Here is a 17,069-nt window from a genome sequence, read left to right as displayed (position 1 = left end):
CACCTATGTCCAGGGTAGAGAGACACAAATCAAGACCAGCTCCAGTGGTAGCAATTACTCTACCATGGATATACTGGATTTGCTCAGCCCATTATATTCCAGTTACACAGGTACATTCCCATAGAAGCAAAGTATTGGCTGGGGGATGCTCATGTTCTGTCCCCTTGGCATATATATATCTTACTTTAAAATGAATAAATTAGCATTCTGATTATAATTTGGTTTCCCGGGGCTTACTTACAGAGAGAGAACTTAGTTGGCTAGAGGAAAACAAGAATTTGGTGATATTTTATCAATCAGCTTTGGAGAACATGATTAATCTAAGTCCGTCTCTCCAAAATGAATCTTGTTTTTGAACTTGAGTTTCACAGCAAGCCCCTGGCCTGTACTGATGTTGTCTTTCACCAGGGAATCATGCACCAGCCTGCTGCTTTTTACCAAGAAGTGCTGCTTTGCATTCTTGTATACCAGTCATCTCAACTGACAATTTTTACAAAAAGTGATACCGTGAAGAAGTACAGATTCCAAATGCTTATAACTGGTAATAATTTATTACAGGTACATTTCCTAAAATTCTAAGTCCAGTATGCTTTTTCAGTTACAACAGTCACTTAAACATTTTTGACTAGCAACAGGAAAATTATTGGAAATAAATAATAATAAAATACAACATTTGTATTTGGAATTCTGAGTGCAGTTCTCTTGTTGCAATTTAAGAAAGACCTAATCTTGGGGCTGGGGTTGTGGCTCAGTGGTAGAGTGCTCTTGCCTAGCGTGTGTGAGGCCCTAGGTTCGATCCTCAGCACCAAATAAAAATAAATAAATAAAGGTATTATGTCCAACACAACTAAAAAATAGATATTAAAAAAAAGAAAGACCTAATCTTCACAACAATGTTATAAAGTAGGAACTATGATAATCTCCAATTTTAAGATAATAAAATTAAGATGCAGAGAAGTTAATTAACTTGCTTAAAGATGCAAACCAGTAAGTGGCAGAACCAGTGTTAATCCTGTTTTGTTTGTCCTATAAAACAGCGACAATAAAAGAGATGAAAGTAAAAGCAGTTAACAGAAGAAAAGACCAGTTGGTGGAAGGAGACAGCTGGAAGCAAAGCACAAAATAGAAAATAATTAGAGGGCTGGGGGTGGGGCTCAGTGGTAGAGCCCTAGCCTAGGATGCATAAGGCCTTGGGTTTGATGCTTAGCTCTGCAAAAAAATAAAATGAGCTCATTATGTTATTTAAAAAAAAAAAAGCTAGAAAAGCAGAAGAGTTGAGCCTTTCATTATAGCCTTAAACAGTACTATAAACTAAGTTCCTAAAGTTATCAACATACTTTCAATTACTCATTAAAGATAAAAGGTGCCTAATTAGAGTAGGAAAAATTGCATGCAATTGATCAACTTGCCATTTTTTTTTAACATTTCCAAGGTTATTCTGATTATCCCATGTCACACAATGCTCCATTTCTTTTCTCGATCAGTTGTACTTTAACTGCATGTGCGCGCGTGTGTGTGTGTGAACCTGAGGACTATCATATACTGGAAATATAAATGGTTTATAAATGGGCTGGTTTTAGCACATGATACAACATATGCAAAACAAACAAGTCTTTCTTCCTCAAATAGTAAAGCCAGGTGGGATGACACAGGCTGTAATGACAGCTACTCAGGAGGCTGAGGTAGGTGAATCCCAAGTTCAAGGTCAACCTGGGCAAATTAGAGAGACTCTCAAAAATCAATCAATCAATAAAAAGGGGGTGAAGAGGGGCTGGGATTGTGGCTCAGCGGTAGAGCGCTCGTCTTGCATGGGTGGGACCCGGGTTCAATCCTCAGTACCATATAAAAATAAAGGCATTTTATTGTGTCCATCTACACCTAAATATATGTAAATTTTAAAAAGGGGGGGCGAAGATGTAGCTCAGTACAGCAACACTGGGTTCAATCCACAGTAGCACCAGAAAGTGGGGTGGGGGGGGAGGTAAAGTAAATGGCCTGGTTTTTCGCTTATACAGGTTGAGTACCCTTAATATGAAATTCTACAAAATCTAAAACTTAAGTTCCAGAGGATACCAAAAGTGTAAAATTCCATATCTGACCCAAGTGACAAGTAGTTCAAAGTTTAAGCACACTAAAAACACTGTAGAAAATTATGATCAGGCTGTGTGTGTATGTTATATATAAAACAGAAATGAATTTAGTGTTTTGACGTTAGTCCCATTTCCAAGATAATCTTCCTACAAATATACAAATATTCCAAAATCTAGAAATCTGTGAAATCTGAAACACTCTGATCCCAAGTATTTTAGATAAGGAATACTCAATCTATACATGATAAACTAAATTTCAGACCCATAAAGTTTATTTTGCTTACTATAAAGTCTCTTCTTTCTGAGGGCCATAATTTTTATTTATTCCCCCAAGAGCAATTGTTTGTGATCAAGACTGTTTAAAGGATCTGTGCCAGTAATCCACACAGTGGTTTGCTAATCCTAAAATTAACATACATACCAAACTACTTCATTTTCTACAAAAATATGGTTAATATTTATTGGGCACTTTTATGCCAAACATTGTCCTATGTACTTCATATGTATTAACTAGTCTTATCCTCACTTCATGGATGAGAAAACTAAAGTAGAAGGTTTAAGTAGCCTGCCCAAGGTCACAATAGCTTGTGATAAAGCAAGAATTCAAATCCAGGTAATCTGATCCAGTCTGTGTTCCTATCTGGTAGGCACTATCCTGCCTACCTTTCTCAACTAGGGACTGAACCAGGGTCTTGCACAAAGTAGACGAGTGCTCTACTGCTACACCCCTAGTCTCAGCCATACTTCTTCTTTTTTTTCCTTATTTTTTTGTTTTAGTTGTCAATCGACTTTATTTATATGTGGTGCTAAGAATCAAACCCAGTGCCTCACACATGCTAGGCAAGTGCTCTACCACTGAGCCACAACCCCAGCCCTCAGCCATACTTCTTGATGACAAAAATCTTGCACATATTCCTAGCATCTAGAGAATTTCTCTAGCAGAGCTCCAGCCACATAGTAAGTACTCAACCTGGTCTACAGAATTTGCTCTAAATTTTTTCTCCTGTAATAATAACCTAATCAAATTAGAAATGGGCAACAAATCACAGGAAACCTGCTTTTGCTAACTTTTTTTTTTTTGCACTAGGGGTTGAATTCAGGGGAGCTTTATCACCAAGCAACATCCCAGTTCTTTTTAAGTTTTTTTTTGAGACAGGGTCTTGCTAAGACTGGCCTCAAACTTTCAATCCTCTTGCTCCAATCTCCCAAATCACTGGGATTACAGGCATGTGCATCGCGCCTGGCTTATGTTAACTCTTAAATGCATACATTCCCACATAAATTATTTTATTTTTAGTGGCAGAAATGTAATACAGGTCGTTGTAGAGTGTCACGTAGACAGGGACTTAGGACACTGAGATGGCCTGTTATTTCTCACTAACTCTATTTTTAAAAGTTTTACTCTAAGAGCTTCTCGTAGAAACAGCTTTAAGAAACTGCCTTAAAACTAGTTGGAGAGAAGTCACCAAAAGAAGTCATCTTTCTAGAGTACATAGGGGAACTATAATGTTTTGTCAGATAATATCAAGTTTTCAAAAACAGAGATTAAAGTTTTAAAGCAGCTAACAACAGAAAAAGGTACATCAAAGAAAATATTCCATTCTCTTTAACAGAATTAAAAATTTCCTAATAATTTTACAACTTATTTTACTTTACTACTTACAGTGCACTTTCCATATCTGCTATATTTTCTCCCATTTTCTGAGACTACATAGAGGTAAATAAAGTTGTCGTGAGATCCTACAGCCAGGAAGGTACCATCTAGAATGAAATAGAAAAAGTGTTGACTAGAGAAATAAGGTGATAAATTGATTATTACTTTATTGGACTATACTAATTGATGCTTTAAAAATGTTGTTAAATATCATTAATTTAACTGTTATTTGGCATTTGATGGGCAAATCTTATCACTCAGCGTACTTGAAAAACAAATGGTAACTTAGTTCAACACAGAATCCCTCCTTAGAGATGCTCACAGGCCATGGACTCTATCTTCCCATCTCCTTTTACTTAGTTAAAAACTTGCCTCAGAGAGGTTATTCTGCCTTTACCAGTAGAAGTACACAGTGATCATATGGCAAGCTGGGTGTATATTCTTAGTTTGGCAAGCACAAATGATCTAATTATAGGGTAGGATCTCTTGGGAAGGGACCATGTTCTTTTCTTTAATGGTCTCCCCTACTGTAACTACCATAGTGCTAGTCACAGAACAACAAATGGTCAATAAAATCCACTGATCTTTGGATTTGTGGTTATTTGTTACTACAGCATTAAAAACAAACTAATAAAAACAAGAAAAGCTTTGCTGCTTCAAGAGGACTCCAGGTTTATAGCTTGGAACACATACTTCTCTTTGTGTAATTGAGAGAACAGTATTCTGTGCTTTTTTACAAATAACTGAGAACCAAATAAAAATATCTTGAGGGCAAGTATTGTGGCTCAGTTGGTAGAGCGCTTGCCTAGCATGTGTGAGGCACTGGGTTTGATTCTCAGCACAGCAGATAATAAATAAAAAAATAAAGATCCATTGACAACTAAAAAATATATATTAAAAAAATCTTGATCCAACAACTAATAGAATATATTTTCAAGTATAAGAATATGTGAGACTAACACTAGGGAAGAATGATGTGAATTAAAACCACATCAATAATGGGAAAAGGTAACTGGAATATTATTGTGGAAACTTATTTAATATTTGAATAAAGTACAAAAAAATACTCAAAGCTAAATAAAGTTACCAAACAATTATAATGAATTGCTAAGTATTTTACTTAAACCTATCATGTCCATGCAGCCAATAATAATATAACTAGGTTCTAAAGAACTTCTATGCTTGTGTATTTTGAATATTACTATAATTTCTTTTATACTTTCACATACAAAGAGAAGGTTGCTGACTTGAAGTAATAATTTAGCCTAATACTGCTTCAAATTCTGAGTAGTTACAAAAAAGGACCCCCCCCCCCCAAAAAAAAAAACCACACAAGGAACTTGACTGCACTTCATTCTGTTTTCAATTGCAAATGCAGTTGTAACAGTTCATTCTAATTTGTGTTTGCTTGATGATTTAGAATGTTGTTTAACTTCAGCAGATCTTTTGCAGTTTCCAGAAGTGGAATTTAATCTGATGTTGGGGGAAACATATTCAATACTTAAAAACTCTAGAAAGTAGAAAAAAAGGAGTCAGCTTTATCAGAAGTAAAATTATGCAATTATAGTGAAATTCTATGAATGCCAGGATGGGGATGGAATACATTTACCTACCAACTGAGTAGCGCATCACAGAGAGCTGTTCATTTCCATCAGTGTGAATAGAAACTAGATCTCTGGTTTCTGCATCCAGAACAAACCACCTGTTAAAAAATACACAAAAATTTCTTTAGATATTAGCATTTATAGAAAAAAATGGTTTCTGGCCTTTTCTCTACTTTTAAGGAATTTCAATAAAAATCTTTTAAGTGTAACATGTTTCTTTTACTGAAGAATGAATTTACTTTGCAAAATGATGCTAGATACAGTATAAATAAATGGATCTAGTTATATTCTCATTTTTGGTAGATAATTACTGAATGCCAACTGTGTTTCTGCTAGGCATTATTTAAACAGAAAATAAGAAAATAGGGTCAGTGTTCTCAAAGATTATACTAGAGTTGGGGAAAAGAAAATGAACCAATTGAAATAAAGAATGATTAAATGCTAATCTCAGTGATGGCCACTGAGGAACTCATAGAAGGAAAATGAACTGACAGCAGACACACAAAAAAATCTTTAGAGAACATGTAGGATATTAGCTGAGTTTAACAGGAAATACAAGCAATTTAGGTAGAAGGGAGGGACCAGGGACACCATGAAGGTAGGGAGAAACAATAGCCAGTACTCCACCTCTGAATACCTCCAATATCTGCACACAGAAGCACTGAATTCTTTGATAGCTTTTCATTAACATTTATAAGAAAAGTCAAAATATAAATGCCTGAGAGGCAACAATGACTTAAATGCAACCACATTATAAATGACTACTGTCAAACCTTTTTCTAAGAGCTTATCAAAACATAGGTATAAAGAAAAGATGAGAACAAAAGACACCTAAGGTCAGATAGGTTACAGACAGCAGTCCTAGCTGGTTGGAATTTTAAATCATAGTAGGCACTAAATACCTGCAGAATGAAGAAATGAACAAGTAAATTTAAAATAAGTCTTGAATGTGACAAAAGCCAAGTTTTGGCAAGAGGTATTTAACAGTAATGCAGTGTGGGGGAAGAAATGACTGGGGAAGAGAGAATGAGACAAGACTAGAAAAATAACTGAGAACAACAAGAGTATCAAGTTCTATTTTTAATTATTCAGAAGGAAAAAATTTCACCACTAAAATCAATAAAAGAAATCACAGTGACAGATTCTGAAACATTATAACATTCAAAAAAAAAAAATTTTTTTTCTTTATTTTTGCAGTTCTAGAGAGAGAACCCAGGATATTGCAAATACTAGGCAAATGTTCTACCACTGAACCTCATCCCCTTAAAGGAATTATTATTTAGAAGAGATGAAAGGGCTTGAAATAATTAAAAATGAGTAGTGGGCATGGTGCCTGTAATAGTAATGACTTGGGAAGTTGAGGCAGGAGGATCACAAGTTCGAGGTTAGCCTTGGCAACTTAGTGAGACCCTATCTCAAAGGAAAGGGGTGGGGATATAGCTCAGTGGTAAAATGCCTCTGGATTCAAAGATCAGTGCCAAAAAATTTCTTAAAAATTCAGAATACAAAAAAAAACAAAAACAAAAACACCATGATTTAGTGTATTCTAGGAAGATGAAGAAAAACTACATGATCTCAATCTTTATTTTTTGGTAATGAGCACTGAACTCAGGAGCACTTTACCAATGGGCAACATCCCTAGTTCTTTGTTTTAAATTTTTTTGAGACAAGGTCTAGCTAAGTTGCTTAGGGTCATGCTAAATTCCTGACTTCAGAATTGTGATCCTGCTGCCTCAGCCTTCTGAGACACTGAGATTACAGGTGTTGTGTGCCACTGTGACTACCAGAATGACCCCAACTCTTCCCATATCAATAAAATCCTCTTCAATTAAACACATTCATAAATGAACTTTATTTTGTGATCTAAGGCTGGGTGTGGTGGCATCCAACCTGTAACCTCAACAACTCAGAAGGGTAAGAAAGGAGGATTCCAAGTTCCACACCTGCCTCAGCAATTCGGCAGGGCCCTGTCTCAAAATAAAAAAGGCTGGGGATGTAACTCAGTGGTAAAATGCCACTGGGTTCAATCCCCAGTACCTCCCTCCCCCACCGAAAATTGTGGGCTGGGGATGTGGCTCAGTGGTAGAGCACTTCTCTACCATGCCCCAGGACCTGGGCTCAATCCTATAGACAATCATGATCTATGGACCAAAATGACTAAGTAGTTAACAATTCATAAATTCTGTATTCTATTCAGATAATAGAAATAGCTTCTATATGTGAATAGTTTAGGCCAATCAGCTGGAAACTGGGACTTTTAATAGATTTTTATGGCTACCACTAAGAGATTCTTTGGGCCAAGCAATGCAAAAGCTGATGCCAAGTGAAGTGCCTTTTCTAAAAGGGAACAAAATGATATTCAAACAAAGACTCAAAACACACTTAAAGAACCATGAGATATACGTCCACTCTATAAGTATCAGGCTTTAAAGTTTTGCTTGATAGAGCCCTAATACTTTTAAGACTGTTTCAAGTCAGTTAAATCTTCCTATGGAAACTGCATATAATTTTCTTTTTGGAAACTCCCTAAGGAAGTAATAAAACCCCACAATATCCATTGGTATAATGTGTAGAAACCTAAAGCTTAGTTACCATGCCTACTTTTCTATTTCTTAGTTACGTGATAAATTAGTTCTACTTCTGGCAAATAATTTTTGATATCAATTCAACAAATATTGTTTAAAGTCTATAAGTTCCATATGGAGCTCCAGCAATAGTTTTAGGAGTTCTGACCCTTTTCATTGCATGGACTCTGTTCTGCCTTCAGAAAAGACTTCTGGGCTCAAGACCACTGTCCTTAATTTAAAAATAAATAAATAAATAAAAATTGTAGCAAAGGGGACTTGTTTAACTGTATACTTATTCTATAGTATATAAATTACAATGAAGCTTTTGCTTTGGGATAATTTGCAATCACCTGAGGCTCTCTATGGTCTAAAGAACTAATATGTTTACCTTTCTAAATATAACTGCTTGAATAACAGAGGTGCAAAGTCTTTGACCATATATTTATATTAATTTGATTTGTAAGCCAAAAGGTAGTACCATCATTTATCCTTTTTAAAATACATACTGGGGACTGAACCCAGGGCATCATGCATGGTAGACAAATGCTCTACCACTGGGGACTTTTAACCCCAGCCCCTCTTGGTGACTTTTCTTTTCTTTTTTTTTAATATTTATTTTTTAGTTGTAGTTGGACATAATACCTTTATTTTATTTATTTATTTTTATGTGGTGCTGAGGATAGAACCTAGTGCCTCACATGTGCTTGGTGAATGCTTTACCACTGAGCCACAAACCCAGCCCCATCTTGGTGATTTTTTAAAAATACTATATTGATTTCTTCAGTGGTAAAAGTTGGAAAGTACCTTAAAGTCCCTAAGTGAATATATCTTTTCATAATGTTAAATTACAAAACTATATATCCATCACAATACATTAAGTATGTCTTCTGGGTGTAGGTTTGGAACTTTCCCCTTCCTACTTAATGATCTTCCATCTTTTTAAAAAAATATATCTTTTAGTTGTAGATGAACACAACATCTTTATTTTCTTTCTTTATTTATTTAGTATTTATTTTTTCGTTTGTAGTTGGACACAATACCTTTATTTTATTTATTTATTTTTATGTGGTGCTGAGGCTTGAACCCAGTGCCTCACACATCCAAGGCAAGCACTCTACCACTGAGCTACAATCCCAGCCCTGATATTCTACTTTTAAAAGTAGAAATGGGGCTTTTATAATTGGAAAAATATATAGTCAAAACCATGAAAAAAAGGCCTGACTCATACCTTTTAATTTGTAATAACAATACTGAGCCGGACACAATGGCACATGCCTGTAATCCCAATGACTTGGGAGGTAAGAGGATTGCAAGCTTGAGCCGAGCCGCAGCAATTCAGCGAGACCCTGTCATTAAAAAAAAAAAAAAAAAAAAACCAATAACAACAACAACAAAAAAACTGGGACTATAGCTCAGTGGAAAAGCATCCCTGGATTTAATCCCCAGTACTCAAAATAAAAGAAACAATAACAAAACCCACCAAAAAACTGAAATCCTGTGATATCAAAACACTTGACCTGGGGCTGGGGAATGTGGCTCAAGTAGTAGCACGCTTGCCTAGCATTTGTGAGTCATGGGTTCCATTCTCAGCATCACATAAAAAATAATAAAAAATAAAGATATTGTGTCCACCTAAAAAATAAATGTTTTTAAAAACAACAAACACTTGACTAGTTATCAACCACCTCGTTAGTGGCAGAACCAGGCTAGTGCTTCTGGCCTTAGTGTTTTCATTATATCACACCAGGAAGGAATGTAATCCTGTGGAAAAGGTTCTCTCTCTGTTTCTGAGATACACTAACATTTAGCGATTCTGAGAACAGATACCAGCTACAGAGTATCGAGTTTATAGTCTGAGGAAACAGAATGAATTCATAAAGTGGTAAATAGTTCAAGGTAATATGGATAATACATAAGTAGTAAGGATAATGAAATTTCAAAATGGGGTTATCAACTGAGGTTGTGGATGGGATGATTTTATCAAATGTGTCAGGGATAAAAGGACAGAAATGAATGGACTGGAGTAGATAAGAAACTACAAATCAGGCTGGAATGATTATGAAGAGAAATTTAACCATTCTAGTTGAAGTGATGAGGAAAAGATCTTTAATGAGCTTTAAAGGTCAGGCTATGCACTATTTCAGCTTGAAGATGCCTGTAAGGATGTTCTAGTCCCAGCAGTCTGTTTTGTTTAGAGTTTCCTACATTTTTTTCAATGCATTCCTCCTCTTCCTTGCCTCTGCAGGATCCAGTCCTTCTTCAAGACTAGGCCCAATCCTATTTCTTCTATGAAGCTTTCTCTGTCCACTGAGGCTCACAGTGATTTCTGTTGCTCTCAGAGTTAGAAACTACTAATATGAAACGTGTCTTGTCTTTTAATGTGGTATTTAATTAGGTTATAATCTACTTTGGTTATGATCTACTTTGAGTAAGGATCATATCTCATATTTCTTTGTGACACTCACTGAACCATCTACAGTGCTTTGCAAGTGCAGGCGCCCCATAAACATTTAAAAAGTGATTCAGATTTGTAGTTTAAACAAGGCAGAACCCAGAGAGATTCATACTAACGGAGTTCAAAGATAATGTGCACTCTAAGAAATGAACTCCGGAGTACACAGAAAAGGTTAAAGTACGTCAAATTATATAGGGGGAATTCTATTTTCTTCTAATTAGTTATCTCTTTTAATTTTGTAAAAAAAAAAAAAGTCTTAGCTATTGCTAACATATCTGACACCTCAATTTTGAACAGAAGGGACATTTCTTAGGCTCAGAACTTTTTCATAGCTGGAACGTGGTAACAGTTACTGGTTTGGCAAGGTTGCAGCTGCCACCAGCTGAACAGGGTCACTGAATTATCTCCACATGTAGGATTCTATGACTCCATGTTAAAGATTAATTTTACTTCTTTATCTACCTACTCACCAGGCTCATTTTCTAGCTTGCCCTCTTGTCAAAGCTATCACTGCAGACCAGAGACTTTAGGGTCTTTGAAGTTACCTGTTTCTCTCAGTATGTCCACTCTTCTTTCCATCCTGGTGTTTCCATTCCTATATGTTTATATATATTATGTTCAACTAATTTTCAACTGGGTGCCAATATCAGAGTGCTGTAACAACTGGATATCCACATACAAAAGTATGAAGTTGGACACTACCTCATCCCATATACAAAGATTAACTCAAGCTGCAATCAGAGGCCTGAAGTAAGAGCTGAAATTATAAAATTTGTTAGAAGAATATATAGGAATAAACCTCTATAACCAAGAGAGAAGAGGAAAGAACAGAACGACTGGACTACATCAAAATTAAAGTTTTTAGGCTGCTAAAAACATTTAGAAAGCGAAAAGACAATCCTAAGAATGAAAAATAAATATCTGCAACTCATACTTCTGATAAGGGGCTGTATTTAGAACACATATATAGCTCTTACAACTCAACAATTCTAGAACATACATTTCTCTAAAAAATGATACATGAGTGGCCAATAAGCACATGAAAAGATGCTGATGCTCAACATCTTTAGCCATCAGAAAAATGTAAATGAAAACCATAATGAAAAACTACTTCACACTCAGTTGAATGGCTATAATCAAAATACAGATAATAAGACACTGGTGTAGATGTGGAGAAATTAGAATGCTCATACATTCCCGGTAGGACTACAAATTAATATAGCTGTTGTGAAAACGTTTGGTAGTTCTTTAAAATGTTAAACATTAAGAGTTACTGCATGAATCATTTACACAAAAATTATGTATTAATGTTTATAGCAGCATTATTCATAGTAGCCACAAAGTGGAAACCCAAATGTTCATCAATTGATGAAGGTGGTATATCCATACAATGAATTATTTGGTCTTAAGAAGGAATGAAATACGTGCTGTACATGAAAGAATCAACATAGATGAACCTTGAAAACACTATGCTGATTTCAAGAAGTTAGTCACAATAGTCCACATGTTGTATGATACCATTAATATGAAATATGCAGAATAAGCAAACTTATAGAAACAATATAGATCAGTCGCCTAGAGTAGGGGTAGGTGGGGTCAAGATGAATGACTGATAAAGGGTACAAGATTTCTTAATAAAAATATTCTGAAATTAGACTACACAACCCTATGAGCTTAATTAAAAATTACTTAATTATATTCTGATAAGTTGGCAAATTTTATGGTATGGGAATTATATTTCTATAAAGCTGTTAAAAAGAATCCTTCCTGTGTGAGCATTATCATGTTAAGAAAGTATTATGGCCACCTAGGGAGGGCCATGTATTTAATTTTTTTCCCTTAAAAATGACATAATATTTTCTCTCAGAAATGGTAATTATATTTATAGCTATGGCAATTTATCCACACTGTGCCTACTCTTAAGTTACATGAATTAGAAAATATCTAGACATGAACATTTAAGACATTTTTAAACATTTTACTAGTTACTTTTTCTGTATTATGCGCAATTTGGACATATACTATACTCTATTTTTAAAAGTCTCACTTTTTTTTCAGGTTTAAAAGTTAGTAATAGGGGATATAGTTCAGTTGGCAGAGTGCTTGCCTTGCATGCATAAGGCCCTGGGTTCAGTCCCCACCACAGCCACAAAACAAAACAAGGTGATAATGCTGGGCACAGTGGTGCATGCCTATAATCCCAACAGCTCGGAGGCTGAGGCAGGAGGATCCAGAGTTGAAAGCTGGCCTCAGCAACCGTGAGGGACTAAGCAACTCAGTGAGACCCTGTCTCTAAATAAAATACAAAATAGGGCTGGGGATGTGGCTCAGTGGCCAAGTGCCCCCGAGTTCAATCCCTGGTACCAAAAAAAAAAAAAAAGTTAGTGATAGTAATCTACATTAATATATTTTCAGTTTTAGATAGGATAGATATTCACATACAAAGTCAAAAATAAAAACAAATGAGAAAGCTCCCCCCAAATCAAAAGAACTTAACCAGATGTGAAACCAAAGATAAGGTACAGAATGAACACTGATAACTACAACTCGGATTCAAAACAGTCCCCAACTCCACATGAGACAGAACAGACTGCCAGCATTATTCATTCAGTTATTACATCTCTCTCACTTATAAAGTGTTTTCTACTTATAATTCCAAGAGGAAACAACTAGCTTAACTTTAGCATAAGTCACTTAAATTGAGTGACTTCATTTAAAGATTTTCAATGATGTATTCACAGCTACATAAATATTAGAAAGTAATTTCTTTCTTTTTTTTCTTTTCGGTGGTGCTAGAGATTGAACCCAGGGCCCTGTGCATATGAGGCAAGCACTCTTAACAACTGAGCTATAACCCAGCCCTTTCACTGGGTTTTAATCAGAGCAAATTTTTAAAACTGAGACTTTGTATGTATGCATACTTGAACACACATATCTCTCTTCATCCAATCAAGCAATGGCTTCATGAATTAATGCTCTAGTATTATACTGTTTATTATTTAACTCTCTTATATATATAGTAAATACTTTCAAAATATGTTAATAATTTAACCATCAAATATAAACTTTTCTTATGTTACTGCTGAATAGTGCTATAAACATGAATAAGAACATCTCAAAGAGCACTGATTGAGCAGAGATAAGCTCTGGAACCATGAAATGCCTGAGTGCTGACCCCAGCTTAGCTGCAAATGACTGAAACTCTGAGTCTTGGTTTCCTGTTTATCCTCAATGGTAATGTTAATAAACACTCTGTCACACTTTGATGATGATTAAAAGTAATATATAAAAAAAATTCAGCACATGATCTGATGCTGAGCAAATGACTTTTTTACTCTAATTTTGATGACTTTTGCATTTGTGGTATTTGTTCAGCCACTAAAAATACAGATCTGAAGTCAATCCTTTGTTTTCCTAAAACCAGATAACTGCTATAGTTTAGGTGGTTTCTAATGTACTTAAGACCAAATTTTTGGTCAAAATAAATTTTAAAAATTAAATTCTGCAAAATAATCTATCATACATATATTTGGTCCAAGTCTAAATGTTTTAAAACTTGATAAAAGTCTATTACTGGCATGAGTTTCGGGGAAATTTGAGTCAGGAGAGCCTTAAATACTTGCAAGTTATCACCAATTAGCATACCAAACAGCTTAATTCTAAAACTTAAGAGATTTTAGAAACACTCAAATAATATTTCAAAAACATCCCAAATTACTTATTTTTGCTTTAAAGACTTGTTTTTCCATAATTCTAATAGAATCTGCAGCACTATATTTGAGAAGAAATTTGACTGTTTCCACTTTCCAGGTATTAATTTGTATTCCAAAGTTAAAGGGGAAAAGTTGTTATTAAAAAGCTTTTAAATGACTAAATTTATTAGAAGTAAATGAGCTAGTGGATTTCAAATGTTTAAGTCAGATAAAAAAATACTTATCTGAATATTTACAATTCCATTAGAAATGAGCATTTTACATTTTTAATGGGTTTTAACTTTTGTGAAAATGACATTTATTTTTTCCTCTGCACCCTTAAAAATGAAATTAAGTTATTTGTAATTCCTAACTATAGGATTATCTGCAAACAGCAACAGTTAAGTAGGAGTTAGTTAAAAATATACAGTAATAAATATGTATTACTAAATAATCCTAGAGGGTATATCCAAGGTCTGCAAGACCAGGCCATTAATGATTTCAGAAAATACACCTTCAATATGTATCTGTGTATCATTAAAAAAAGGCAGGATGGCAAACACTATAGCATAAACAATATATAAAAACTCAACTAGGTTATATTAGCTTCAAATCCCTTCCCTGCACAAAAGGTAATGAGAAATTTTCTGATATTTCTAATTTTACAAAGGAGAATGGAGTCTGCTATCATCTTCTCAATGTAGCCTATCCCTGACCACCTGTTCACCATTTTGCAACCCCACTTCCCACTGTTATTTTCCCTCCCCTCTAAAATAATTAGTTATAATTTTTATTTTGCTTCCACTCCTGACAAACATTAAAATGTGGGCTCCACAAAGGTTTTTGTTTTGCTCTTATCCTGAATGCCCACAATAGCATATAGCAAATGGTAGGTAGGTGCTTAATAAAGACTGGTTGAACAATCATCCGTATCAGATAAGATCAATGAGCATATTAGTGTGCCACTTAGAAGATCAATCTTCCAGATCAGATCAAGAACATTCCTGAATAACCATTTAAACATCCCACCATTTCCGATTACTCAGCTCACTCAAAGACCCTACCTGCCTGAGTGCGTTCCTATGGCCACCACTGTGCCACTTGGATGAAAATCTGCACAGTGTCCTGGTTCCTAGAAGAGAGACAGACAGCTGTTGGGGAGTACATAAGAAGGTCTCCCTGGATCTATGACAGTGGAAAAAAATCTTTGAAAATAACTCATTTCATATAAACATGAAATTTTGATCAACTTTACTATAATCAATGTGAAACACTACATGGATATGAGAAGAAAAAAGAATTTCAAAGCATGAAGGGTAAGATATGCTGGTAGAATGGTAAGGGAAAAGGGCAACCAGCTTGTGACTAGGCAGTGAAACAACATAAGGAATAATAACAACATCTAGATAGTTCTTTAGTGGCTGCAACTTGTATACACCTTTTAGGCTAGAAAAGGTGGATATCTGGGTGGAATAGGGAGAAAATACAGCAAGAGACTACTCAAAAAGAAGATAGTAGAGTCTGTTAGTGAGCAGCACTTACTGAATTCAACTGTACCACCACCAGAATATTCCATAATAAATTTATGCTATAAATATGTGAAATCTTTGATATTTACTACTGAAATTGACAGAAAAAATGAGCTTCACTCTGCTAACTTGCTTCTTTAAAAGGATTCATATATTTTACCTTGACACTAAACAATTCCCTCTTACCCCTGGCCCTTTACTAAACCATAATGCTCAGTCCTTTTTCCCCTTTGCTGCTTCCAAATGCCAGTGTGAGGAGTTTCTGTGGGGAAACTATTAATTCCATGTTGCTCCACTCACATCTACAAGTCTGGTCCATTCCAGCTTGTGTTCCACTGAGTTCCACATGCACACCTGCCTGTCTTGAGCACAGGTCAAGAGCAAATCTTTGAAGGGATGTGTGGCAAGACCCCAGAGTTCATCTGTATGACCCTGAAAATGAAAAAGACATTCACCATTATAAACATCAAAGGGTACCATCAAAAATATTCAGTTAATCATTGACATCATAAACGTACCTGTACTTCTATTTGGAAGCCATCATTAAATGTTCCCCGTAAAATAAAGTTTCGTGATGTGCCTACTAAAAATTGATCTGCCTTTCCTTCTGCTACAGCTCTGATTGTGCCATACTGATCAGGAACCTAGGAAAAAACAGATTTCTAAGTTTACCTTATACATACTAATCAGCATTAGTTATTACCTGAACAATGGCTGAAGTTACAGCTGTAAGCAATTATGGGATAATAAATGACAGAATTCTAAGTTTGAAGATAATATGGTAATCTCATACTATTAGTAATTTATTTGTTTAAATAAATGCATTTTATCTTACACAGAAGTTATGATGCATTACTATCAATATTCTTTGCTTCAGTTATTTTTAAATCCATTTTATTTTTTTGTAGTGTTGGGGATTGAACTCAGGCTTGGGGAAAAAACAATCGTAAAGGAAGTGGCATTTCCACTATGAATTTATAAAGTTGTGATAAAGCAGCTGTATTATCTTCTTGTAAATGAAACCCAAGGAGTACTATCAGGATCCTCTTCTTCTGCTTTTTTTTTTTTTTTGGGGGGGGGGGTGCTGGAACTGAGCCACATCCCCAGCTCTTTTTATTTTGAGACACAGCCTCACTAAAGTGCTGAGGCTAACCTCAAACTTGTGGTTCTCTTAAGCCTCTTGAGTTACTGGGATTACAAAAGTGTGCCACCATGTCCAGTTCAGAATCCTCTTCTTTAGAGAATACTTGAAAGCCAGTTATGTTTAGAAAAAACACTGAGCTTAGACTCAAATTTTAAATGAACAACAACAACAAAATAGGAGCAATATTAATCTCTATGAGATTTGCTCTGCTTTAAGAATCATTGGTCCTACACTTTCACTTCCTGGGATACCAGGATACTAGCTATGGCCCCCTTCTCCCTCTGGGGAGGAGTCTATGTTACCCGCTTTTAAATAAATCCTGCTTTATATGCTT

At 35.3% G+C, this 17,069-nt stretch overlaps 1 protein-coding gene and 1 long non-coding RNA gene across 6 annotated transcripts in view; one reads left to right on the top strand and one right to left on the bottom strand.

Annotated features, from left to right (window-relative positions):
• The window catches only part of Eml4 (EMAP like 4), a 140,444-nt gene that overhangs the window by 15,021 nt on the left and 108,354 nt on the right, over positions 1–17,069 (bottom strand). For all 5 annotated transcript variants that reach the window (XM_027934319.2, XM_027934318.2, XM_071601524.1 and 2 more), the window contains 5 exons: positions 16,110–16,235; positions 15,892–16,023; positions 15,127–15,194; positions 5,358–5,446; positions 3,754–3,851 (listed from right to left, as the gene is read on the bottom strand). In XM_027934319.2, coding sequence (XP_027790120.2) covers positions 3,754–3,851; positions 5,358–5,446; positions 15,127–15,194; positions 15,892–16,023; positions 16,110–16,235 — 513 coding nt within the window. The remainder of the gene's footprint in view (positions 1–3,753; positions 3,852–5,357; positions 5,447–15,126; positions 15,195–15,891; positions 16,024–16,109; positions 16,236–17,069) is intronic.
• LOC139701783 (uncharacterized) overlaps positions 1–17,069 on the top strand; it is a 47,002-nt gene that overhangs the window by 25,829 nt on the left and 4,104 nt on the right. The gene's annotated exons all lie outside the window — the stretch shown is intronic.

Source organism: Marmota flaviventris, chromosome 14 (genome assembly GCF_047511675.1).
Source record: "Marmota flaviventris isolate mMarFla1 chromosome 14, mMarFla1.hap1, whole genome shotgun sequence".
NCBI classification, from domain to species: Eukaryota; Metazoa; Chordata; class Mammalia; order Rodentia; family Sciuridae; genus Marmota; species Marmota flaviventris.
This window is presented reverse-complemented; position numbering and strand designations above follow the sequence as displayed.